Source organism: Cupressus sempervirens, chromosome 8 (genome assembly GCF_028749045.1).
Source record: "Cupressus sempervirens isolate cs-2001-9-10 chromosome 8, ASM2874904v1, whole genome shotgun sequence".
Lineage (NCBI taxonomy): Eukaryota > Viridiplantae > Streptophyta > Pinopsida > Cupressales > Cupressaceae > Cupressus > Cupressus sempervirens.
The window spans coordinates 603,709,000-603,734,602 of NC_143125.1; the positions used below are offsets into that span (position 1 = coordinate 603,709,000).

Below are 25,603 nucleotides of genomic sequence, written 5' to 3' on the forward strand. Positions count from 1 at the left end.
TATCATCTCTTCAGACTTAGTCTTCTCTACCTGGTCATGTTCTATACAGTGGAGGTTCTTCAGATCAACAGTTTGGCAGTGTTTATAGCTTCATGCTTCAGTGGTAATCTTCATGATCATCCTTTTGCTCCTATCTTCTAGAACATTCTTTCCATCTCTTTTTTAGTAGGGTTTTTCCTATGTGGTTTTCTCTATTTCTCCTCTTTTTAGAGATCTGGTTGTGCTTGGGTACCTCATTAGGCCTTGTTGTCGGGACCCAATTTCATTTTAGCAATAGTTTCTATGTTTTTATCTACTCCCTAAGTTTATCTTAAGGGGGGGTGTTAGAGTAATAAAACATTTTCTTATTAATTAAATCATATTGATTTATTTATTAAGTCACTTATTATCTCTAGATTATTTAAGCTAAACTTTAGGCATATAATAATTAATTCTTTTATTAATTATTATCATGCAACTTAGGTTAGATTCCTGTTAGGGTTTTGATCTCCTTTTATAAGGATTGATCTCTTTGAGATCAGTTCACTTTTGATAATAGCAATTTATCTTTTTGCTCATCAAGAATGTCTCATCTATGGATTTGGCAATTTCGGCCTCCATAGCTTTTGCTTCTCTCTTTTTGTGATAGGTGTTTGCATGCAAGTGATTCTTGGGAGTTGTGGGGTTGATCTTTCATCAACAACAACATACAACTTACTAGTCACATGTCTCTTTTCATGAGAATGTTGGTAGTGGTCGTGTGCTAGACTGGGTTGGATTTAAACATTGCCAAATGAAATCAACTCCCTTTTCAAAGACATCATGTGTGGGAACATATGGATCAAAACCCCCTTAATCTTGATTTGAGAACTATGGAAGGAGAGGAATAGGAGATTGTTTCAAGATAAGAAGATGGACAAATCCCTGCTTTTAAACAAAATTGAGGCAATGATTATTGGAACAATAAATTCTAGGATATAATCATAAAGTGTATAATCAAAATACTATACTAGATGGGATGATTCAGTGCTAAAAATATGGTATAGGCTTAAGGCTCCACAAGTGTTACGGAAAGGTGCTCAAGCCAATATTGAAGATAAAGTGAATTGCACTTGGTCTCCACCAAACTTAGGATGACATAAATTGACTTTTATGGCACCTCTTGCAAGAATCATGGCCCTTTTAGGGATATACTTCTAGTGTATTATAGTAAAGGGTAAACTATTGATAAATTTGCTAATCCGTTGGAAATAGACACAAATAAGATGGTAGAATTTAAGGACTTATTGTTAGGACCTACCATATGTATGGAACTAAACTTGAAAATATTTCAAATTGAAGGGGACTCCACAATTGTGGTAAATGCAATGAGATCAAATCATACACCGGATTGGAGGCTTCACTCACTACTAGAATTAATTTCAAAATTGATAGACAATTTTCAATAGGTTTTGATCAATCACATATACAAGGAATGAAACTACATGGTAGATTAATTGGCTCAATAGTAGGTAGATGAAATCTTTATCAAACAAAATTTGTTTACTCAATTTATTTGGTCTTAAGTCACTCAAATCCAAATAAATGAGTAAACACACATCACTCGCCAAAGGTTGAATCAGTCACCAAAACCAATTCAAATTTGAATTTGGGGTGGTTAAAGAGCTCATTCACCAAATCCAAGTTGACAACTCATAGGAATATTATACCATGAGTATGGGGGTCTTCATAAGTGATTCTAAAAGAAACTTATTAGATCTAGAAGATCTAAGAAATGACATGTCAAAAGGTCGCTCATGGTCATTTACTTAAGCATGTGCATTTAAGCCTTATTGTGCATCAAAGGAGAAAGTAGTTAAAACATCAAGCACATTGCAATGGGACTCAATTGAGTTATAAAATACCAGTGAAAATAATAATTGATTATTACATATATTATATTGGCATTGTTATATGTTGACAACCATTTATCATTATCATTGTATAATATATTTTTTAAATAATGATCGGAGAACTTAGATATTACAAACTCATTCAATAAATTTTTCCCAATAGTAAACATTATTACTTATAAGGCCAATCCACACCTATTAGATAAAACACAAATTTAAATTGTAAAACATATAAGCTAATGTCACCCAAGCCAAGTGACATGGCCATGGGTCACATCGCTTGGAAATATATATTAAAGGTTTAAAATAAATTGAAAGGCATATTAGGTGGAACATTCAACTTGTCTAAGCAATATCCAATCAAGAGCTTCACAAACAAATACACTCCAAACAACAACTTGAATTAGAAAACGTAGAGGATAAGGACACCACAACAATGTACTGCACAACACCCAAGTCTGTCATAGCAATGCCCACATACTCCACATTGGCATTGGTTCCAAGTTTATTCATACTCGGCAGGCCATCCCTATCAAATCATATGCAGTAGGGATTGCACATGGACATGACAAATTAAGTACAAGAAATGGTATTGCAGACACAAGTAGCAGGGACATTACATTGGTATCAAAGCATAATCTTTCCATCCTATGGAACCTTGGTTAAAGTTACAAATGATGGCCAAACAACTAGCCCAAGAATTAAAGAACTTCATGGAACAAATTAATGAAAGAATTGAAAAATCCAATAAACTATTACTAGAAGCTGTACAAAAATTAGGCAAAAATAACTATCAGAGTGAAATATCTAACCCATAAAGGGATTTCCATTCTAATGATGAGTAAAATGAACCTTCATCTCAAAGTTCAACTCCATGAGATACCTTTCCCTCAATCACCCAAAAAGGAGAACCTGTTGTAGAAGAAGAAACAATTGCAAATAATATGGAAGAAATTTCATAATTATATGCAAACTTAGAACCAAACATTTGACAACATATTTCCTTTGAAGACTACTACAAAACCAAAATCATGGAAAATAACAAAAAAATTATGTAGATGAAGAACTTAAGGAGAAAGTAAATAAAGTGAAACTCTCATATTTTAATGGTTCAGGAGAAGAAACTGTTCAATCGTGGATCCAAAAGTTAGATACATATTTATCACAATTCTATGATGGAAGAAGGCCCTATTAATTTTTCCATACTTCATTTAAGAGGACTAGCACACAAATGGTGGAACTATGGAAAAACTACCTTAGGACAAGAAAATTACCACCTATAGCAAATTTACTCAAAGGTTGATAATCTATTTTATCAAAGAGATCCTGAATGGTACTTCCAAGAGCTCACTCACCTCAAACAATTATGGTCAGTGGAAGAATTCACGAATCATTTTCAAGACCTATTAGTAATGGTTCCAAATCTATCTCAAAGCCAACTTGCCCATTTATTTATAGAAGGGCTCAAAGATTTTTTTAAAGCACAAGTTAAATCCCTTAAACCCTAGATTTTAGAGGAAGCTATCATAAAGGCAAAGAAAATTGAGCCCAATAATTTGAGAGAAGAACCTAAGAATTTTGGGTCCAAGGCTCCCTATAGAAATGAAGGACCCAGAAGAGATCGCCAAGAAAGGCCTCATTATATCTGCAAAGAACCATGGAGTAGGGAACATCAATGTCAAAAGAAAGAAGAATTATTTTAGAAAAACCTATGTTGTAAATGCAAAGAACCATGGAAACCTAGTCATCAATGTAGAAGGTGGAAAATGAGCATGATAGAAGAAGTAAGCAAAGATGATATATACCCCAAGGAAAAGAGAAAAAAATTGAAGAACAAAAACTTGGGATAGTGGTCGTCATCACCTACAAAACTGAAAATAGGACCTTCTGACTCAAGGGGACAGTTAAAGGACAAAGAATAATTGCATTAATGGATTCCAGAGCCACACAAGATTTTATTGGGAAACACTTGGTAGCAAGGAGGAAACTTAAAACACAAGAATTCAAGGGTTTCAAGGTGGCTTTTGGAAATGGGTCCATTGATAAATGTACAAAGATAGTACCTTAGTTAGAGGTCACCATAGTGGGGCACAAAATTAAGAGAAACTTATATGTGACAAATATTCAAAATGATATCATTCTAGGAATGCCTTGGGTAAACTCCCTTGGATGATTCATAATGGATTGTCCCAATTAAATTTTTTTCTTTCAACATGAAGGGAAAGAAATCACATTAAAGGGAATACCAAATGGTTCCCCCAAGATGGTCTCTTGTAAGGAAATGCCAAAAATACTCAATCATGACCAAGGTAGATAGGTTACACAATATATGATATTAGATAAATCAAATACCAAAGGAGAAACCATTCATGTAGATATTCAACCTTTATTAAAAAGATACTTGAAAGAGTCTTTGAAGAAATTCCCCTAGCACTTCCCCCAAAAAGAGGATTTGAACATTCTATAGAATTAGAGGAAGGAGAAAAACCAGTAATTACCACCCCTTATAGACATCCCCAAAAATTCAAAGAAGAGATAGAAAGAACAATCAAGGAATTGTTAGAGATGGACCACATCCAATCCAACAGTAGTCTGTTTGTATAATTAGTAGTCTTGGTCAAGAAGAAAGATGATACTATGAGAACATGCATTAACTACCAAGAATTAAATAAGAAAACTATATTAAAAAATAGATATCCAATTCCTAGGATTGATAAACTAATGGATGAACTACATAGAGCATGCTATTTTTCAAAAATTGATCTACAATCTAGATATCATCAAATAAGAATGAGGAAAGAAGATGTGCCCAAAACTTCTTTTAGGTGCCATTATGGACATTTTTTATTCTTGGTTCTTCCATTTGGTCTCACCAATGCACCGACAACCTTTCAATCATGTATGAATCATATTTTCCAACAACAATTGAGGAAATTCCTACTCATTTTCTTTGATGACATACTCATCTATAGAAAATCATGGGAAGAACACCTCTAAAATCTTTCCAAATGTGAATTTGGCTTAGAAGAACTCATATACCTAGGACACAAAATAAATGCAAAGCGAGTAAGTGTGGACAAGGAGAAAATTAAGGCTATCAAAGACTAGCCAAAACCCAAAACCCTTACCCAATTAGGGGATTTGTGGGCCTATGTAGTTACTATCAACGCTTTATAGTTACTTAGAATTGCTTCCCCACTCACAGATTTAACAAAGAAAGACACTTTTACATGGAATGAAGTAGCACAATGGGCTTTTGATAAACTCAAGGAAATAATGTGTTCTTGTCCACTTTTAGTGATTCTTGACTTCACCAAGCCATTTGAATTACAGCACAATGCAGGGGAAGGAATTGTAGCAGTACTCGTTCAAGGAAAGCATACCATAGCTTTTGAAAGTCACAAGTTAAGAGATAAAGAAAAACATTACTCTATATATGATAAGGAAATGTTGGCTATAATGCATTCTTTAGTGAAATTTTGACAATACTTGGTTTGTGAGAAATTTATTGTGAAAACATATCATAATAGTTTATAGTTCTTCCTAAATCAAAAAAAATCTAAATAACCAACAACAAAAATGGGTTATCCGTATACAAGCATATGACTTTGACATAGAATATGTAAAGGGAGTTAATTATTGAGTTGTTGATGCTCTCCTAAGGAGACCCCACATCAATACTATTACAAATATCTCAAAGGATTGGAAAAATGAAATTATAGTAGAATAAATCCAAAATCCCCAAGCCAAGAAAATATTGGAAGGTAATTTACCTAATGAAGAATTTAAAGTTTGGGAAAACCTCCTCCTTTACAAAGGGATAGTACACTTAACCCCTCAATCAAAGAATAACGAAAAAAATCTTAAGGAATGTCATGATAACCCACTGGCAGGACATCAAGGATACTATAAGATGTATAAGAACATTAGAGAGAAATATTCTTGGAAGGGTTTAGAAAAATGCACACAGAAATATGTAAGTGAATGCATGATTTGTCAACAAAACAAATCCAAGCTAACACACCCGACATGATTAATACAATCTTTACCCATTCCAAACCATAAATGGGAAAGTATATCCATGAATTTCATAATAGGGTTTCCAAAGATTCAAGGGAAGGACAACATATTTGTGGTAGTAGAAAGACTCACAAAATATGCTCACTTCTTTTCCATCTCCACAGAGTACACAACACATTAAATAGCTAAGCTATTTTTTAGTGAAGTTTTATGACTCCATGGACTTCTGCAAAATGTTATAGGTGATAGAGACAACAAATTCCTTAACAAGTTTTGGCAAGAACTCTTTTGCCTTGTAGGGACAACCTTGAATCCTAACACAAGTTACCACCCTCAAATTTATGGGCAAACATAAGTAGTCAATAAGTGGTTAGAAGGATACCTAAGGAAATATGTTGCATGACAAAAAAAATCCATGGATTACATGGCTACACTTAGGAAAATATTGCTACAACACCACTCATCATATGTCAATAGAAATGAGTCCATTTAAGGCACTTTATGGATATGAAGCCACATCCTTTGGAAGCCAACTTCCACAAGAAAGTAAAGTATTAGGTGCACATGATTATGTAAAGAAAAGTACATATATTATTAAAACATTAAAAGAAAATATATATTAAGCACATAATCAACAAAAGATCTATGCGAACAAGAAGCGCACAGAAAGATCCTTTACAACTGGGGATTTAGTATTTTTGTGGCTACAACCTTATAAACAATCCTCGATTAAGAGAAATGGTATAGAAAAACTCAAGTCTTGATTCTATGGACCATATAAGGCATTGAAGAAGATTGGGGAAGTTCCTTATGAAATCAAACTTCCAAAAGCTAGTAGGATTCATAATGTATTTCATGTCTCTAGACTCAAGCAGATTCAAGGACAACAAGTAACTCCTTGCACAAAATTACCTCCCCTAGATGATGAAGGACAACTCACTCTAATACCGGAAGTTATTTTGGACACTCAAGAAAGGAAATTAAGAAATAAGACTATTACAAAATTCCTAGTCAAATGGAAGAATCTACCAAAAGAAAATGCCACTTGGGAAATGGAAGAAACACATAAGTTGCTTTAGGACAAGAAAATTTGGGGCAAAAGGACTGCAATGGAACTCAATTAAGTTATAAAATACCAATGAAATGTATAATTTATTATTACATATATTATATTGACAATGTTGTATGTTGACAACAATTTATCATTATCATTATATAATATAATTTTTAATAATGATTGGAGAACTTAGATATTACAAACTCATTCAATAAATTTATCCCAGTAGTAACATTAGTACTTACAAGGCCGATTCACACTTGTTAGATAAAACACAAATTTAAATTACATATAAGCTAATGTAGCCCAGGCCAAGTGACATGGCCATGGGTCTTGTCACTTGGAAAGATATATTAAAGGCTTAGAATGAATTGAAAAGCATAGCAGGTGGAACATTCAATGCATCTAGGCGATATCCAATCAGGAGCTTGACAAACAAATACACTCCAAACAATAACTTGAATTAGTAAACGTAGAGGATAAGGACACCATGACAATGTACTGCACAATTCTCAAGTATGTCATAGAAGCACCCACATACTCCACATCTGTATTGGCTCCAAGTTTATTCATACTCGACGGGCCATCCCTGTCAAATCATACACAGTAGGGGTTGTTGTTGGCCCTGATAGAGTAAGTATAAGCAAAGGTATTGCTCACACAAGTAGAAGGAACATTAAACACATATGTGATACACTTTTCTATTTATAACATGATTGTTTCATGTGATATGTCAGATGTCTCTCATTAGCAAGTGGGGTTAAATGTGGCTCCCACAAGGGTTGATCCCATCTTTCTAACTAGAGACATGGTAGCAGATAAATTGCTAAAAGAAACATGATATAAAAATTGTATGAGGCATCAAAGGGGTATGTAATTCAAATGCATGAAACCTTTCATCCAATCAGTAACAAAAGTCAAATATATTTTAGGATGAAAATTCAACTCTAAGAATGAAGAATATAGAGAAATGACATTCAACAAATCAAGGACATGGTGGTGAGATGAAGAATAATGAGACACGGAGATGCCTTCAGTATAAAATCCCTTGGTCTGTTAGATTTGAGGAACCATATGGTGATACTTTGGACGAAGATGTAGAGTGAATTTTTAAATTAGAAGTATTATGAAAAAGCTAATGGAGGACCTTGGTAGCGACACTTTCTCAAAGGATAGAAACAAAGAGGGTGTAGTAGTGATTGTAGAATCAAAGGTTGAAGAGGAAACAAAGCTAAAGAGTGTTGAAGAGGAAGGCACAAAGGTAGAAGAAGTGGCAAAAGATGAAGTTGAGGAGGATAACAAGGAAGCTGAGCTAGAGAATGATGATGAGGAAGAAGAGGAAGCTTCTTTTTTGAATTTTTTCTTTCAAAGTCTTAGCTTAGGTGTTTCTTAGATAGCCTAAGCATAAATAGTCTCAAAAGTGTATTTGGGAACATTTGGCCTCCATTTTGGAGTATTAAGACTTCTTGATAGATAATAGTGCACATAACTTGAACTTTTTCTTTTTTGTAGTTTTTTTTCCTGGGATAAGATTTGAGTGAAGCTTCCTTTCTTGACAATATCCCATTTGGCAATCTTCATATTTCGCTTCTCTGCATCTTAACACACTTCATACTCAAAATTAAATGTTAGTACTCAAATCATGTATTAACTTCATTTGCCAAATATCACTTTATTTAGTTCTGATTATATTTTGACAACTTTATATGAGCACCTACTACTGAGCAACAATATTTTAGGTTTTAAATTTATTTATCTTTATTTGTTTCACATAAGATTACACTTTTAATTATTTTTCTTGTGAGTTGTGCCATTTTTTAGTTACTTGAATATTAATTCCATCTAAACCATAATTCCTTATTTTAAGAAATATAATGACACCAAGTCTATCAAATGATTACTAGGCCAAAATATTTGTGATTTAGTAGATTGATTAAGTTTGGTTGCTAGATTTTATTGCCCATAATCATTGGTATAAATGGAGTTACCCCTTAAAATTTGCCCAGTTGTGTTGCCTAATTTGAATGATTTGTCCATCAATTATCAATATTAGATTAAACAACCTTTTCCTTTTATCTATAATTTGGACTTTACCAATTCCCTACATATTACATTTTTAATCATAGTAAATAAATAATATAAAATTACATGCTTTAATTTATTTTTATTTTTATTATTAAAACATTTCAAATTTTTATTAGAATAAAATTTAGTAAATATCTTTAATATAGTGGAAGTGCACACTATTCCCTATTTTCCAATTATAAGACAGCAGGGCAATAATCCCTTATTTTCTTTAAAATAATATAACAATAAGCTATAAGGACTACTGTTACTCCTCCCCTAAATAAATCTCCATTTAAATAGTAATAATAATAATAAATAAACCAACCACCATATTTTCAATATTTGTAAAATTTCATTTAAAATCAAATTACTATTATTTTTAACTTTTCCCACACCATGTGGCACTACAGTCCTTTAGATACTTTATAATGTGTAGGCTATCACCTCACCTTAAGAATGATTGGAAAAAAACCTAATATTCAATAGTTGTCAGAGCTATGAATAAGCCTGTTGCTGCACACAGTCCCAACAAGGATCACAAGTACTTAAAGCATACTTCTCTTTTCCTGTCAAATCAAGGTGGCGTATGTCAGAGAATAAAAGATGGTGTTAAATTTGAAAGATAACAAAACAAATCAAATCATATTAAGAAATTTTTACTCAAAAGAATCCTTTTATATATGAATATCAGTCCGTCTATTATAGATAAGTCCGATTTAGTTATCAATAAGCAATCAATTAAGATTACAGAAAGAAATTGTTGAAGTACAATGCCCTTCAAGAAGGGTTAAATTAGTGGTATAATAAATTTGATTCTAAGGTCAGTTTTTTTTTGTTAACAATTTTTTTTTTTTGAAATTAAAAGCAACTAAAAATAAGGAGTTCGGTCCTTACATCCAAAATGCTGGTAACCAGCACGTCACCAGCCAGAATCAATAGAGAACATTACTGGAATGAAAGTAAACTAAGAAGTAATTTAACCATAGTATTTCTATCCAAACTTCAAAAACAACAACCTACTATAAACAATCTTTTATTTTATTGAAAGAAGTAAGTTTAGTTTTTTTGGTTAACAAAATTAAAAGAAGTATTTTATTAACAAAAATAAATATGACAGTCGATACAATGTGAAATGAAATAAATAGATGACAATACAAATAATATGTAGACAAAGAATATGACAAAAAATAGATTGAAAATTGGGAGAATAAAATCAGATCTGCTAGATTTCCACAATCCATGTAAATGAGATTTTAATTTCTGGATTTGATTGTGAAGAGTTTTTTGACCATCAACATTTCAAATCATACTGCATGATCTATCGTTAAGATGCAAGAAAAGAAGGTACAACAGTGACAAGACAAGACTCCCATATAATAATAAAAAAAGGCACTAAAAAAACTAATTAAATATATACAAATGAGTATATCTACACTTACCTAAATAAATATGAAAATGAATCAACCCCTTGACATGTTTCACTCAAGATAAAATATTTGTACAAAGATGGTAATCACAACTTAATTTAATACACCATATATATAGTAATGGTGTGTATATAAAAAATTAATAAAGTATAATAATAATAATAATCTTATAGTGAAAGGTCATAAGATATAAAGGTTCTAAACTTATATCATTAGACCTTACAATATGTGCTTAAAATTATATTTATTGAATAGAGTAATATGACATCAATATATCTATTTTCATATAAAATTATTTTAATTTATTAAATCTATCAAAATTTTACAACAAAATCAAATATAAACTATTGACAATTTATGTAAAAGCTTAAGTTTAAACTAAGATATAATAGAAAAGTGGCACATAACTCTTCATTTGACATGAATTTAGTCGAATAATTTGTAATTTGGAGAACTATAAAACAAAATCTATTAAGCCAATCATATGCATATAAACTTAATAATTAAATAATTAAACTTTAGAAAGACTTTAATTATTTAAAAATAATTATTTATTATTGATTTGAACTAATTCAGTTTTTGAGAAAGTGAATAATAATACTAGCCTACTGACAAGTACTGATCACTGAAAAACTGATTGGCATGTACCAAATTATTTATCATAGAGAAAATTTATTCAAATTGATCACTATACTGGGTGCATCAAATGTGTATCGAACTTTGAACTATGGAATGAGATAGAGTGATAACTACCAAAGTACTCAAAGGGAATGTTATGAAAAATATATGGCTATGATATATTATAATATTTCTTTACAATATGTAATAAAAATCTATAGATACAAATAATAAAATTTGTGGTGATATATGAATTGTAATATATTTGTTTGTATCATTATATAATTTTATTGAATATATTTATATATTTGTAGTTTAAAAGGAAAAACATTTTTTTTGAAACATGCAATAACACAAAATTATTAATTGAACAAATAGTAATTGAGATAAATAATTTGTATCACATAGAAAATTAATAAATATATAAAACTTTAGAAATATTGACTTTTGGAAAAAATAGTCCCATCTTTTATATCATAATGATGAATTAAAGAATTTAACCTAAAGATTGATGAAAAATCTTGAGTTGAATTATATTCAAACAACTTGTTTAATCGGAATATTTAATATTTTTCTATTTTATTATTAGATTTCTAGATTAAAGTCAATTCTAGACCCTTTTTATTGATTTTTAGATTTCAATTTTTTTGTTAGGGTCACTTTGATGAAGTCTACTTGTTTCACACACGTCAAGAATAAGTATGAGGTGGTGGTTTGTTATATTGGTATTTGTTCAAGTTAATAAGAATGATATTTCATGTGGTAGAACACATAATCTCTTGTAACATAATCAATTATATTATAATTTTACAATCTATAATATTAATTAATATTAATTTTAAATTAGTTTGTATACAAATTCTTTTATTAAACACTTTCATATAATCCAATCTAAGAACAAAACATAAATTAGAACTCTTAAACTCTTAATATTACAATATTTTCAGCATAATATATTCCATTTAAGTTATTCTGCCATTTGATTAATGTTTCTAATGTATATGCCAAGCTTATGGGATGAACATGCTAGTTTTCTATGGTGAGTTTAAGTCAAGACTATTGATGTTTATGCTTTAAAAATGCAAGCAAAATTAGTAGGTAAGTTACAGGTTAAAAGGCCCAAACATCCATCATTACAAACTTTACAATGCAAGGTGGCTACCTGGGACAAAGCTTTTACCATTGAAGGAGTGAATATTATTGTGACTTGGGCTCTATTTTGTAATAAACTATTTTTTTAGAAAGTAAAGTCCTTTTACATTTTATTAAAAAAATTGCTTAACTTGATCTGTATCTATATATAATAGATATAAGAAAAACTAAAATTAGTGTAAAAAGTTAATGTTGAGCTTTAAACATGTTATTGTAGTTTATCTTTGTCATATATTAAAAATAACAAGGAAATTATTAATTATTATATAAGACCTAATGAAATCATTAATAACAGCCTTAATTATGCACTCCATTGATTCAATTTATTTCTATTTTTATTACTAATATCTTTCAAGCAGATATTAGTGCATAAGTATTGAAAGATGTGTCATCTAGTACTTGTCTTTTATTATTTTTAACTTTGTAAGTAAATTTAGTTGTAATTTTATTATATGTATGAAATATATTAATGTTTACTTTTAAATATACATATGTTCAAGGGAGAAAGCAATCTTCTCTTAATTGCAATATTTCTTATTAAAAATATTTAAATTTATAAGTAGAATAATGATATCTTTGTGATATGGACTTTTAATAGTAGTTGTCTCTTAATTTAAAAATTAAGAGTCATTATAATATCATTGAAACAATAATATTGTGTGTACAATTAAACTTCTTTATCTATAATGGGTGTAGAAAACTAAAAGACATCAAATTATTGATTTTATTATTATTATAATATATAGATTTCTATTCTAGAAATTCATATACAACAGTTAGTGTTAAAACACTTTGAATAAATAGATAACAAATGTTAAAAAACTAAATAATATTTATAGAAAAACATCAAAATATTATGCAATTTTTTAATTGTCAAAGGTAATAGATAATATAAAAATAAGAAATAAGAAATATGATTGAAATAACATTTTAAAATGACCAATATCCGTGTAAAAGTTGATAATACATAATATAAGCTGTAACAATTACTAGACTCTTCCCCTAAGAAATCAAACATGACATTTTTGTAATTTCAAAATTTTCAGTTAAAAACCACAATGATTATTCTTCAACTTTTAAACAATTGAAAGAGAGCTACAGTCTATTTGGAAACCAAATCACGTGCATGACCATGAGCTTAAGAATGATGTGGAAAACCTAACATTCAATATTTGTCAGAGCTCTAAATAAGCTCATTGCTGCATGAGTCCCTTCAAGGATCACAAGTACCTAAAACATAGTGCTCTTTTCCTGTCAAATCAAGGGGGCACATGCCAGAGAATAAAAGAAGGTGGTGTCAAGTAAAGAATAACACCTCAAATGAACTCCTATACCTAGGTGTTGGGAAACAAAGTTGTCACGAGACATTTCACCAAAGCTGTGTTGAAAAAATCTCTAATCTGAAAACCAGAACAAATACATTGCATCTCTGTAAAGAGAAAAGATGAAAAAAGGCAAGCCCAGAACAAGTCCAGGCCAAAACATTGAAGGAATTATTTGATGGCTGGAGCTTTCACTTGTTGGTGTGCTGCTAGAATTGGCAGAGCTACTTGTCTTTGGAGCTGCTGACACTGCAAGAAAACAAAATATAAACAAAATATTTCATCATTTGAATGAAATTTGCAGTCACCATTTGTGCTTTTTATATATGGGTATAAATCCATCTTTTATACAGATTTATAGATTGGCCATTCTTGATTCATTTAATTATCTGCAAGTGTGAATAGTGAAAACTTTTTATTTTATTGAAAGAATGCAACTTTACAAATCTTTGAAAACTTATTACATTACCCAAAAGATTACCCTTCAGGCTTCAAGCTAATTTAGATGTTAATATTGAGCAGCAACCAATTAGGGCTCCAGAAAGAAATAAGCTCAAACAAAATGTGGGGAAAAAACTAATCCGGATACAGTGACAGAGTCAGCACAATTTCTGGATAGAGCAAACAAATATGTATAAAACAAAAATATATTTATATATGCACCAATTTAGGAAGAAAATTATGCAAGTTCAGAATTTTTAAATCAGTTTCTATTACCCACCCTCATCTTGTACATTATAAAGATCAATCAGTAAATTTAACCCTAAGGATTGATGAAAAAAGTTTTATACAGCAGCATTCCAAAGACTTGTTTAAACTGAGATATTTCACATTTTTTCTTTTCTATTACTAGATTATTCAAAATAGGTTATAGTTGAATCTGACTGATTTATTTTCAGTGGTTCCTGTGTTCAGAAGTCAATTCTAGATCCCTTTTGTTCTTGAATTTCAGATTTGTAAAATGCTTGAAAATTCAACGAAATACATTGATACCAACATTTGTTAGAGTCGCTTCGATTATTTTGTTCTATTGTAGTATCTACAATTTCAGCCACACACAGTACCACGCTTCTCTCATTCTAAGAATAAGTATGTGGCGGTTATATTGATATCTGTTCATGTTGTAGGTCACAGGGTTCCTTGTGGCATTATCAATTTCAGGATAAACATCATGTGGTAGGGCAGAGGGTTTCTTGTAGCATTATCAATTTTGATTTAAAATTTGATGTTACAATAAATGAAGTTTAGACATATCAGTTTTTATTTTTACAATCTCTAATATTAATCATTAATTTTTTTAACACTAACGAAAACTCTTTAATTAGAAAACAACACCTATCTAAATTAGAACTCTTATTATTGTTATTACAAGTTTTTTTTACTTATATACTCTGTCTAAGTTATTCTTCCATTTTGCTAAATAGACAAGCTAAGTGAAATGATCCAGATTTAACCATTCTGCAGGGTATATGGCCATACTGGTACACAAGGAAGTGGCATCCCCTGTTTATAGAACAAATCTGGATTGCGTAAAAGAGACTAACAAGGTTTTAAAAAAAATCTTTGAGTACTTTTGATTTTGGATTTGAACCTAAACATCTTGAAGGCAAAGTGGAAATAATAAAAAGACTTCCAATTCCAAATCTGTCTAGCCAGAAGCATTAACAAAATCCCTAATAGCCAAAAGAATCACAAGACGTGTAAACCTAACCCTAACAACTGAGAGAATCAAGTTTTTTATTAAATAATTAAAAGAATCCAATTAATTCACCTCCCAGAAGTTGGGGAAGGCTGCCCTATCTACTATACACTAAATGATATTGCCTTCAATACAGTGTTGAAAATTCTTGAACAGAATCCTACTCTCCCGCTACCATAAATGATGCAATTTATCCAGTGGGTGCCAGAAATTTAAGAGAGACGTTTTACTACTCCAGTATGGATAAATTCCTAATCTCTCCAGATTCATAAATCAAAATGATGACAAAATCCTCAAAGCTCAAATGTATTTACTGTGTTAAGCATTGGGAAAGACTACTAATAGGTTTTTATTATATGCTGCATTGAAACAAAGCCATTATCTTACTAATGCCAAAAAGAAAGACTACAGTTAGGTTTTCAACTATATGCTGCATCGAAACAAAGCCATATTTCAACAGTTTACTAATGCCAAAAAGAATGACACTGCATTTGTCAGAAACTAAAGTTAGATGGATTGCAACAGAATGTTGTGAGATAACATACCAGGTGAAGAAGAAGTGACAGTGCTGTTAAAGACCTGAGCCTCTGGGGAGTTTGGAGCCATGTGGAGCAGAGCTGGAGAAAGACAATGGAAACTATTATATATAACTATTGTCCTTTTCCTCAATGGGTAAATAAGCAAGCAAAACCTAAGACAAGAGATATACCTGGGCAAGTGGAGATGTTTGTTTGCACTTTACAGATCATGGGAAGCTCCAAGGCCAAAGTAAGATTAATGGCTATCCCCAGCTGTGGATTTGAGCTGTCCTTAATGAGAACACAAAGGCACTTTGGGTTGGCTTTGTGAATTTGCAGAAGGCCATCACAGCAATCTTTGGTGGGTATCTTATTAGAGCCTTGCACATATGGTATACACGCTGAGAGCGTCACAAGCTGAGATCCACATTCCTTCTGGTCCGCTGCAAAGTCCGATAATGTACCAGAAAGCACGAAAAAGAAGAATACTACAAAAACAAGTCTTCTACCAGCCATCAGCCCTTTTTCTTGTGCCCTTTATCAGTACCTTGGGAGCATATAAGAACAAATGCTAATACATGTATTTGAATGCCTCGGGTTAAACCTTTGCTGTGGGATCAGCTATTTATGCACATAAAACCTTGTTTCAGGGGTTTTTTTTATATCATACTAACTTTACCAATTTGGCCAGTGTGCTTATGTGGATTTGCTATTGCTTATCCAGTACTTGATCCACCATTTCTTCATCACATCATGATTCCGAGATGATAAAAAACTTACCACACATGCTACAAAAAGGGCATTGATAATGATGGTCTCTGATTTCATAGTGGTTTGGTTGTGTATGCAAAACGCTCACCCACCTGGCCCTTATTTTGCCATTGTTTTTGTTGCTTCAAGAGTACTTTTTGACCATTATGCTTGTAGCAAATACCTAGGCAAGACATGAGAATTCGCGGTATGAATGGGAATTTTGAATTTGCTGCTTGCTTTATCCAGTGGGGTTCCACTGATTGCTGTTTGAAAGCTGATTGTGCGCATCAATTTCCACCAATGGCTCGTGCGTGTTGTCACATGTGAACAGTACTGGTTTGTTTTACATGGAAATAACATGAACATCAGTAGCTCTCATAGTTCAGATGTGCCGTAGTTAGTGCCATTTTCGATAAAAGAGGAAGTGGGTCCTCTTCCTACCCCCAGTAAAATGGAAATGATGTCTGTTCCCGCGTAGTAACGGTTGGTAAGTTATTCTAAGAGACGGGATCAAAGGTCCAGCGAATGTAACTTGAACAATGGAGGCCTCATAAAAAAGTTCAATGTAGGCCTCATTCTTATAATGTGATAATGCCTTCACGGTCGAAGGATCAACATTGAAGTAAGGATTAAGATACTCTATTCCAACAACCAAGTGCACTATGCTACAATCGCAGTTATGTTGCCACGTATGGGTTGCAACACCATGATTCAATTAGATTTGATTTGCTATTTATTATTTTATTGATATATTGTAATTTAATAATGTAAGATAAAGTAATTTTAAATGAGTATTTGAGGTCCAAAGCAATTCTCACTTTCCAAATTCATTCGGTTGGTTCTTGGAATTGGATGAATTGAGATTTCTATAATTTGCAAGTTAGTCAAATTAAGATTTTGCAAATCTTCATTTATATTTTTGGAATTTTACTTGAATCGTTTGTTTCACTCGGAAAATTCCAAAAATAGAATAGAATAGGAAAATCTAAATGCTTGAATTCATAAATTCAATGTTTGTTTATTTGCAAAAACTAAAAGTAGAATTTGAATTTGATTAATTCTGATTTTAGCCCAAAATGGGCATGACAGACTTCCCACTTAAAAGGTGGAATAGGAATAACCTATTCCTATTCCATTTTTTTATAACCAAATTTGATCTGTAGTTGGCTTCGGCCTCGACTGTATTAGCAAAATTTTTGGAGGAAAAAAAAAACAGTGTTTGTGCAAGAGACGTGATTGCTTAAGACATGGACTTTCTAATTGACAATGACATGTTGTGGGAGCGCATGGACGACTTTCCAGAAGAGACAATAGTGAAGGGCAAGGGCGGAGTGACGGTGGATCTGTTGGCGATGTAGTAAATGTCTCATGGATGTTGCCCAGGCTAGGGCTTGCAACGACGGAGAGGCCTAGATTGGTCGAGAGGCCATAAAGCGGGCCGCTAGAAATGATGATGAGGAGCTCAACATTGGTAGCTTCCTTCATTAGGGATTGGAGGGCTACTGGGCCGAGTAGGAAGGGAAAGAGGGGAGTCATGGTTGCAATGTAGATGGGAATCGGGTCATTGCTAGACTTGGACTTCGAATCAGGTCATTGCTAGACTTGGACTTTGAAGCTGAGAAAGATCGTACATGGAGTTTCTCGACGAACAAATTACTATTGGGAGTTTCCAATTCCAACTCCAATTTTTGCAACCAAACATAGAAAATACTTCTTCCCACTCATTTTCCAAGTCAACCAAACAGATCCAAGAGCTATTCCAAAAATTATTTTAAGAATGCGTGAATTCCAAAAGTGAGCTTATTACAGCATAACTAATTTCCACATTCCATAATTCCTCCAATCAAACGAGCCCTTAGTGTAATGTCTTCCAAGGTGCCCATTATAATGGTATCATAGTTGTTTCTAGGGTATCCATTATAGTGGTATCAGAGCCATTTCTAGGGTATCCATTACAGTGGTATCAGAGCCGTTTCTAGGGTGCCCATTATAGTGGTATCAAAGTCATTTCTAGGGTATCTATTATAGTGGTATTAGAGCCATTTCTAGGGTGCCCATTACAGTGGTATTAGAGCCATTTCTAGGGTATCCATTATAGTGGTATCAAAGCCGTTTCTAGGGTGCCCATTACTGTGGTATTAGAGCTTGCTTGCAAAGTGTTTCACGAAGTTATAACCGGTAGGTGCCCATTAAAGTGGTATCAGAGTTATAAGTCCTACCATCCTGTGGAGATCTTAAGCATTTATGTTTGAGCATGCGACAAGGGCTTTATAATTTTCGCAATACTAGAGCAAGACAAAGTAGGAGTTCAAACTTGCAGACCGAACAGGGTAGTTGATCCATGCAGAGGGACATACAATCCAGCCATACAGACACAGAGGAGATATTCTTTGAACAAGATAGTAGTATGGGTGATCGAGATGATAGGAATACCGGTCCACGTCAAGAAAATGTAATGTTCAGGTTATTGGGTAGATTAGAGGAGGGGCAGCGGATGCAATAGGAGTAGAATAGGCAAATGGATATGATGCAACATGAGCAGAATAAGCGAATGGATATGATGTTGCAGCTAATGGCTAGATAGATGGGCATCAATATTAATCCAGGTGATACCAACAATGGAAACAACAATAATAGGGGCAATGATAATGGAGGTCAAGGCAACATTAATGATAATAATGGACATGACAACAATGAGAATGAGGCTAATAACTTTAGACATGTTGCACGCCTAGCTCGAATAGCCAACTCGAGACCTCTCCTACCCACCTTCCCACCGAGAGATCCAGTTCAGTCAATTAATGAACCACAGATTACAGAGTTACAGGATCAGTTCGGGAGGGATTGGGAGGCTAGTGGACCGAAGTTTTAGGCGAACATTTATCTCAGAGATTACTTGGACTTGAGGATGAGACACGTGCCCAGATCAGGAGGAAGAAGTCAAAACCTTGAGCTGAGAAAGAAAGTTGGAAAACTTTCTTTACCTTGTTATGATGCTTCACGGAAGATGACTGCACGAGCTTGGGTGCAGAAGATGGATACATACTTGCAGTTGAATCCTATGCCTGAAGAGGAGGCTATAAAGTATGCAACTATTCACTTGGATGGACCGGCACATCAGTGGTGGCACCATGGCATGGTAACCTTAGGACATAATTAGATTACATCTTATGAGGAGTTTACTAAGAAACTCATAGAGAGATTTGATACCAGGGATCCCGAATTACAGTTTAAGGAGTTGGCACAACTCAAGCAATGTGGATCAATTGAGATATATATCAGTGAGTTTCAGAGGTTAACTGTGTTGGTCATAGATATTTAAGAGATGAGGTTAGTAGTGTTTTTTATGGATGGACTCTCAGAACCCTTGCGAGGTTGGGTCAAGGGGCATGACCCAGCTACATTGCAAGAGGCCACTAAAAAGGCTCATGACTTAGCACCTTCTTCATTTAGGAGTAGATTTTAGCACAAGGATTCTTATATGAAAAAGGACAAGGAGAAGGACAAAAAAACTTTTCACAAGAACACTCAACCAAAAAGAGATAAGTTGGATAACAACACCTTGAATGATTTAAGAAAGAAGAAGTTATGTTTTCATTGCAAAGAGCCTTGGGATTTATCTCATAAGTGTCCTCTCAAGGCTAAGGCAAATCAAATGGAGTATTTCTCAGTAGAGGAGTCACGATTAGAGAGGGAGGATCAACACTCTAATTTAGATGAGGATAACACTACAAAGGAGAGCAACATTCCTGAGGATGAGAAGTCATTAGCATGATTAATGGGGGCTCAGAAGGCAATCACATTTAAGGTCAAGGGTACTATCCAAGGGCAAAAAGTGATCTCACTCATTGAAACTAGGGCTACACATAATTTTATAGATGCACAATTGGTAGCCAAGAGAGGTCTACAAACCGAGGAGCACATCGAGTTTAGAGTCATGGTAGCTAATGGTGACAAACTATTATGCACTCAGAAGATATCTAATATTTACATTAGGTTTGGAGGTGGCTATGAGTTGGAAGATGAGTTCTATGTGGTAGACATAGGAGACTATGATGTCATCCTCGGCATGACATAGATGGCCTCGCTAGTAGAGTTCACACTTAACCTAGCAAAATTGGAGATGAGGTTTCAGCATGAGGGAAGAATTGTTGTACTTAGAGGACTTTCAAATGGGAGTTGTAGAGTAGTTTCCCTGAGGAGAATGCAAAGACTTTTTCGGCATAATAACATAGAGTAGTGGGTAGTAGAATGTTTCACTATGCCAACTTCACAAGAGCCACAGGTGAAGAGTCATCCACCAGATATCCATGAGATACTTGACATGCACACTAAGGTATTTGGCGAGATTCTGCATGGGATTCCTCCTAACAGAGGGATAGAGCATGTTATTGAGCTCGAGGAGGGAGACAAACCAATTATGGTTACTCTTTATTGTCATCCTAAGAAACACAAGGATGAGATAGAGAGGGCAATTAAGGAGTTGTTGGAGATGGGGCATATCAGGCCTAGTAAGAGCCCCTTTGCTTCAGCAATAGTGTTGGTAAAGAAGAAGGATGGGATGATGCACATGTGCATCGATTACAGGGCATTAAATAAGAAGACCATTAAGAACATATATCTCATCCCATGAATAGATGAGCTGATTGATGAGTTACATGGTGCATGGTTTTTTACAAAGATTGATCTACAGTTAGGGTATCATCAGATCAGGATGAGGGAGGAGGACACTGAGAAGATAGCTTTCAGTGTCACTATGGCCACTTCAAATTTTTGGTTATGCCATTTGGGCTAACCAATGCCCCTGCTATGTTCCACAGTTGCATGAATCAGGTACTCAAGGAGCAACTTAGGAGATTTGTCTTGATTTTCTTTGATGACATTTTAGTCTTTAGTAAGACTTGGGAGAAGCATTTACAACATCTTGAGATGGTGTTGTCCACTTTGGAGAAATAGTCACTATATGCCAAGGAATCTAAGAGCGAGTTTGGGATGACTGAGCTACTATACCTTGGGCATATCATTAGCACAAATGGAGTTCAGGTAGATCTTGAAAAGATTAGGGCTATTGTTGATTGGCCTACTCCTACAAATCTTACACAGATTAAGGGATTCCTTGGTCTCTACGAGTTTTACAAGAGATTTATTAAGGGATTTTCACAGATCGTTGCACCCTTGATAGACCTTACCAAGAAAGGGGCCTTCACATGGACAGAGGCAGCTCAGAGAAGCTTCGATCATTTCAAGAAGGTGATGTCATCATGTCCAGTACTAGCTCTACCAAATTTTACGAAGCCATTTGAGCTTCATTGTGATGCATCAGGAGATGGGATTGGGGTAGTCTTGATGCAGGAAAAGCATCCCATAGTTTTTGAGAGCAGGAAGCTCTATGGAATGGAGAGGAGCTGTTCAATATATGATCGGGACATGTTGGCTATTATGCATGCATTGGTTAAGTTTCAACCCTACCTAGTTGGGGGAAAGTTTTTTGTCAAAACTGATCACAACAACATCAAATACTTCATGAGCCAATGTGATTTGAATGATAGACAATAGAAGTGGATTACGAAGTTACAGGCCTATGACTTTGACATTGAGTTTGTCAAAGGTAAGAAGAATGTGGTGGCAAATGCTTTATACAGGAGACCTCATATTTGTGCTATAGCTGAGATTATAGGAGATTGGAGAAATAAGATCATAGAAGAGAATACAAGGGACACTTGGGCTTCTAGAGTAATTGCAGGCACCATACATGATGATTGTTACGTGGTGATGGATGGATCGATTAAGTTCTAGGGTAGGATATATTTGATTCCTTCATCATAGTTTAGGGAAGTAATACTAAAGACATTTCATGATGCACCTACAGTTGGACATCTAGGGGTCTTTAAGACCTATAGGTAGATCCGTGAGTGGTTCACATAGAAAGGGCTCAAGGATGATGTTCATAAGCATGTCAGAGAGTGTGTAGTTTGTCAACAAAATAAGGGAGAACACACATATCCTGTAGGGTTGTTACAAGATTTTCCCATTCTAGATAGGAAATGGGAAAGAATTTCTATGGACTTCATCATTGGGTTACCACGAGTACAGGGGAAAGATTGCATCTATGTGATTGTTGACTGGCTGATGAAGTATGCTCACTTCTTTGCTATTCCATCCACTTACACAACAACACAGGTGACCGATCTTTTCTTCAGAGAGATATTCAAGTTACATGGGCTGCCTAGTTTTATTGTCAATGAACGAGATAGCAAATTTATGAGTACTTTTTGGTAGGAATTATTTAGGTTGTGTGGTATAGATCTTACACCTAGCACTAGTTATCATCCACAGACATATGGGTAGACAAAGATTGTGAATAAATGGGTGGAACGATATCTGAGGAACTATGTGACCACACAATAGAGGGCTTGGGTCAAATGGCTACATATGGGAGAGTACTGTTATAACACCACTTATCATATGTCCATCAAAATGACTCCATTCATGGCATTGTACGGTTATGAAGCACCTAGTTTCATGGATTTGGTTTTGGGGGATAGTAGAGTGCCCAAAGCAAAACACTTCTTGTAGGATAGTCAGGATATTTTGTTGGTGCTCAAGGAGAATATACAAAAAACCCAATATCAGCAAAAATTATATGCTGACCAGCACCAGATAGAGCGCAGCTTCGAGGTTGTCAATATGGTTTACCTGATGTTACGACCATATAGACAATCTATTGGAAATCTTATTGAAAATATTATTATAAGAAGAAGATTGATTGAAAGAGGGAGATTGTTGTTAAAATAATATTTTCAATCATTGTTTTGTCATCGATGTCAAACTTGCTATTAGTTGGAATGACAATTGCTTATAAGATCCAAGTACTATCACTTAGTTGATTGATGAAGAGGATTTAATCAACAAGATGTAACAAAAGCACCTAAGGGAAAGTTTGAGTTATGGTTTTGTAATGAAGTGCCAGGATTAGTTAAGGCAATGGTTAAATGATGTATTGAAAACATACTTGAAGATATAGAGGTTGGTCACACTTAGAACCATTGAAGGAATAAGTTGGAACAAGATTGATTGCAAAGCTTAAACTAAGTTCATTAGTAAGTGCCGAGCAAGTTAGTTCAAGCCGAGAAAATTTTCAATTAGTGTCGAGCAAATGAAAAATCTAGTATGTGCTGAGTGATATAGAAAGAGCCAAGCGTGTTCAGATGCCAAGCAAAGTAACAAATGCGGAGCATTAGAAAAACTTAGTAGATGCCAAGTGAATCCACAGTAGGTGCCGAGCATCAGTAAAATGTAGTTGATGTCGAGTAACATAGTATGTGTCGAGCATCAAAATTTCAATAGTGCTGAGCTGTTGCATTATTGAAAAGTTAAAGATTCGTGAAATCTGAGCTGACAAATTTGTTACCTTGAATTTTGTGAACCAGTTGGAGGATAAGGATGATGAGCTGGTGGCACAGAATTCTATGTAAATCATTTTTGAGCAAATTCAAGAGGATTCTTCATGATGTTTCTAGAAGGAACAAAATGTGGGTTAGATTCAATGAATCCTACCTAACCCATTCAAATAGAAATTAAAGGAGGGAAGAATCAAGCGGGAAAGGAAGTTCTAGACTTCTATTTAAGGAGTCATAGACCAAGAAGTAAAAGTTGTTGGAGTGCCAAAAATTGCGAAGTGGTTGAAGGGTGTCAAGGAGAAGACATCAAGGAGAAGGAAGAATAGAGCACAGAGACTGCTTCGATTAGTGGTCAAAAGGAAGATTGCACTGGTACATTGAGCATGAAGACTCAAGGAGACCAAGCTTGAAAAGAGGGCAAGCTGTCAAGAGTTGCAGAGACTAAAAACTAGACAATGTTATGAGTTGAAGAAGTGATCTTAAATCTGCAAGATAAGTTGTAAGTTGTATTCAGGTCAAAACCCCTTATTGTTACTCTCTAGTAATTGTATCAGTTAGGGTAAAAATTCTATGGACTTAGGTTGGTTTAACAGCCATTTGTAAATCCTTTAATAGGGTGACATTCCAAGTGAATGTTCTAAAGTCCTCTAACCAGACCCACTTCTAATAGGGTGGTTAAATCCTTTAACTAGGTCAGATTTAATAGTGTGTTGTAGCCTTTAACATGGCAAACCTTTCATAGGGCATCACTTCAGAAGAGTGAGAATTGAGTAGCACGTTACTGGTGGTTTTTTCCAAATTGGGTTTCCACGTAAATCACTGTCATGTGTTGATCTTTCCATGTGTTATGCTTGTATGCTGATTTACAGTGACTTATTGAAAGAATGTTTACGCTTGGATGACTGAACAATTTATTAGGCTCGCTTTACTTAAAGAAAAGTTTGAATTGGACATTTGGACCTTGAATAACTGATTCACCACCCACCCCACCCTCCCTCTTAGTTATTCTAAAGCATTTATAAAACAGTCATCACTCAAGAAGAGAGGAGCAGAGAAGTTGAAGCCTAGGTTTTATGGCCCCTACAGAGTCATTCACAAGGTGGGCAAGGTTGCTTATGAGATTGAGCTTCCAGAGGGCAGTCGGGTGCATAATGTGTTTCATGTGTCAAGCTTAAGAAAGCCATCGATCAAAGAGTTGTGCCTTCAGCAAAATTGTCACCATTAGATGAGAAGGGAAAGCTTGTATTGATTCCTAAGGCTATTCTGGATACTAGGGAAAGGACTCTGCAAAATAGGTTGATTAAAGAATATTTAGTCAAATGGAGATATTTGTCAGAGGAAGATGCTACTTGGGAGAGTGAGCAGGTGCTACAAGAAACATGACTAAGATTGCTTGAGGACAAGCAATTTCAAGGAGGGCAGACTGTAATGTCCTTATCTTTTTAACAATTAAGTGGAGTTCTTAGCCTTCACATTCTCCAAAGGCTAAGTGGAGCATAAGAGGAAATTAAATTAATTTCCTATAAAGTCATTAAATAAATTAAAAATTAAAAGGTGACCTTAAATTTAGTTAATTTAATTAATTATTGTATTACAAGGGAGAAGCTTCTAGAGTGTCTATTAATTATTGGAATGGGGGAAGCCTCTAGTAATTTAATTTTCTAGAACCACAATTAATTATTGTATTGCAAGGGAGGAG

General features: G+C 34.0%; 1 protein-coding gene across 1 annotated transcript; it reads right to left on the reverse strand.

The window, feature by feature from the left end:
* Window positions 1–13,357: 13,357 nt before the first annotated feature.
* Window positions 13,358–16,384, reverse strand: LOC149543876 (non-specific lipid transfer protein GPI-anchored 14-like). Its single transcript, XM_089798540.1, has 3 exons — window positions 15,943–16,384; window positions 15,779–15,850; window positions 13,358–13,783 (listed from the first exon to the last, which is right to left on the reverse strand). The coding sequence occupies exons 1-3, from the start codon at window positions 16,265–16,267 to the stop codon at window positions 13,608–13,610; spliced, it is 573 nt and encodes a 190-aa protein (XP_089654666.1). The 5' UTR covers window positions 16,268–16,384; the 3' UTR covers window positions 13,358–13,607.
* Window positions 16,385–25,603: the final 9,219 nt, after the last annotated feature.

What these genes read in the sequence shown, in the direction of transcription:
- LOC149543876 (XM_089798540.1), bottom strand. Translation starts at nt 16,267, where the DNA reads ATGGCTGGTAGAAGACTTGTTTTTGTAGTATTCTTCTTTTTCGTGCTT. An exon ending in AAACATCTCCACTTGCCCAG is followed by an intron (nt 15,851 to 15,942) that starts GTATATCTCTTG and finishes GTCTTTCTCCAG; the next exon opens with CTCTGCTCCACATGGCTCCA. An exon ending in TGTCACTTCTTCTTCACCTG is followed by an intron (nt 13,784 to 15,778) that starts GTATGTTATCTC and finishes GTTTTCTTGCAG; the next exon opens with TGTCAGCAGCTCCAAAGACA.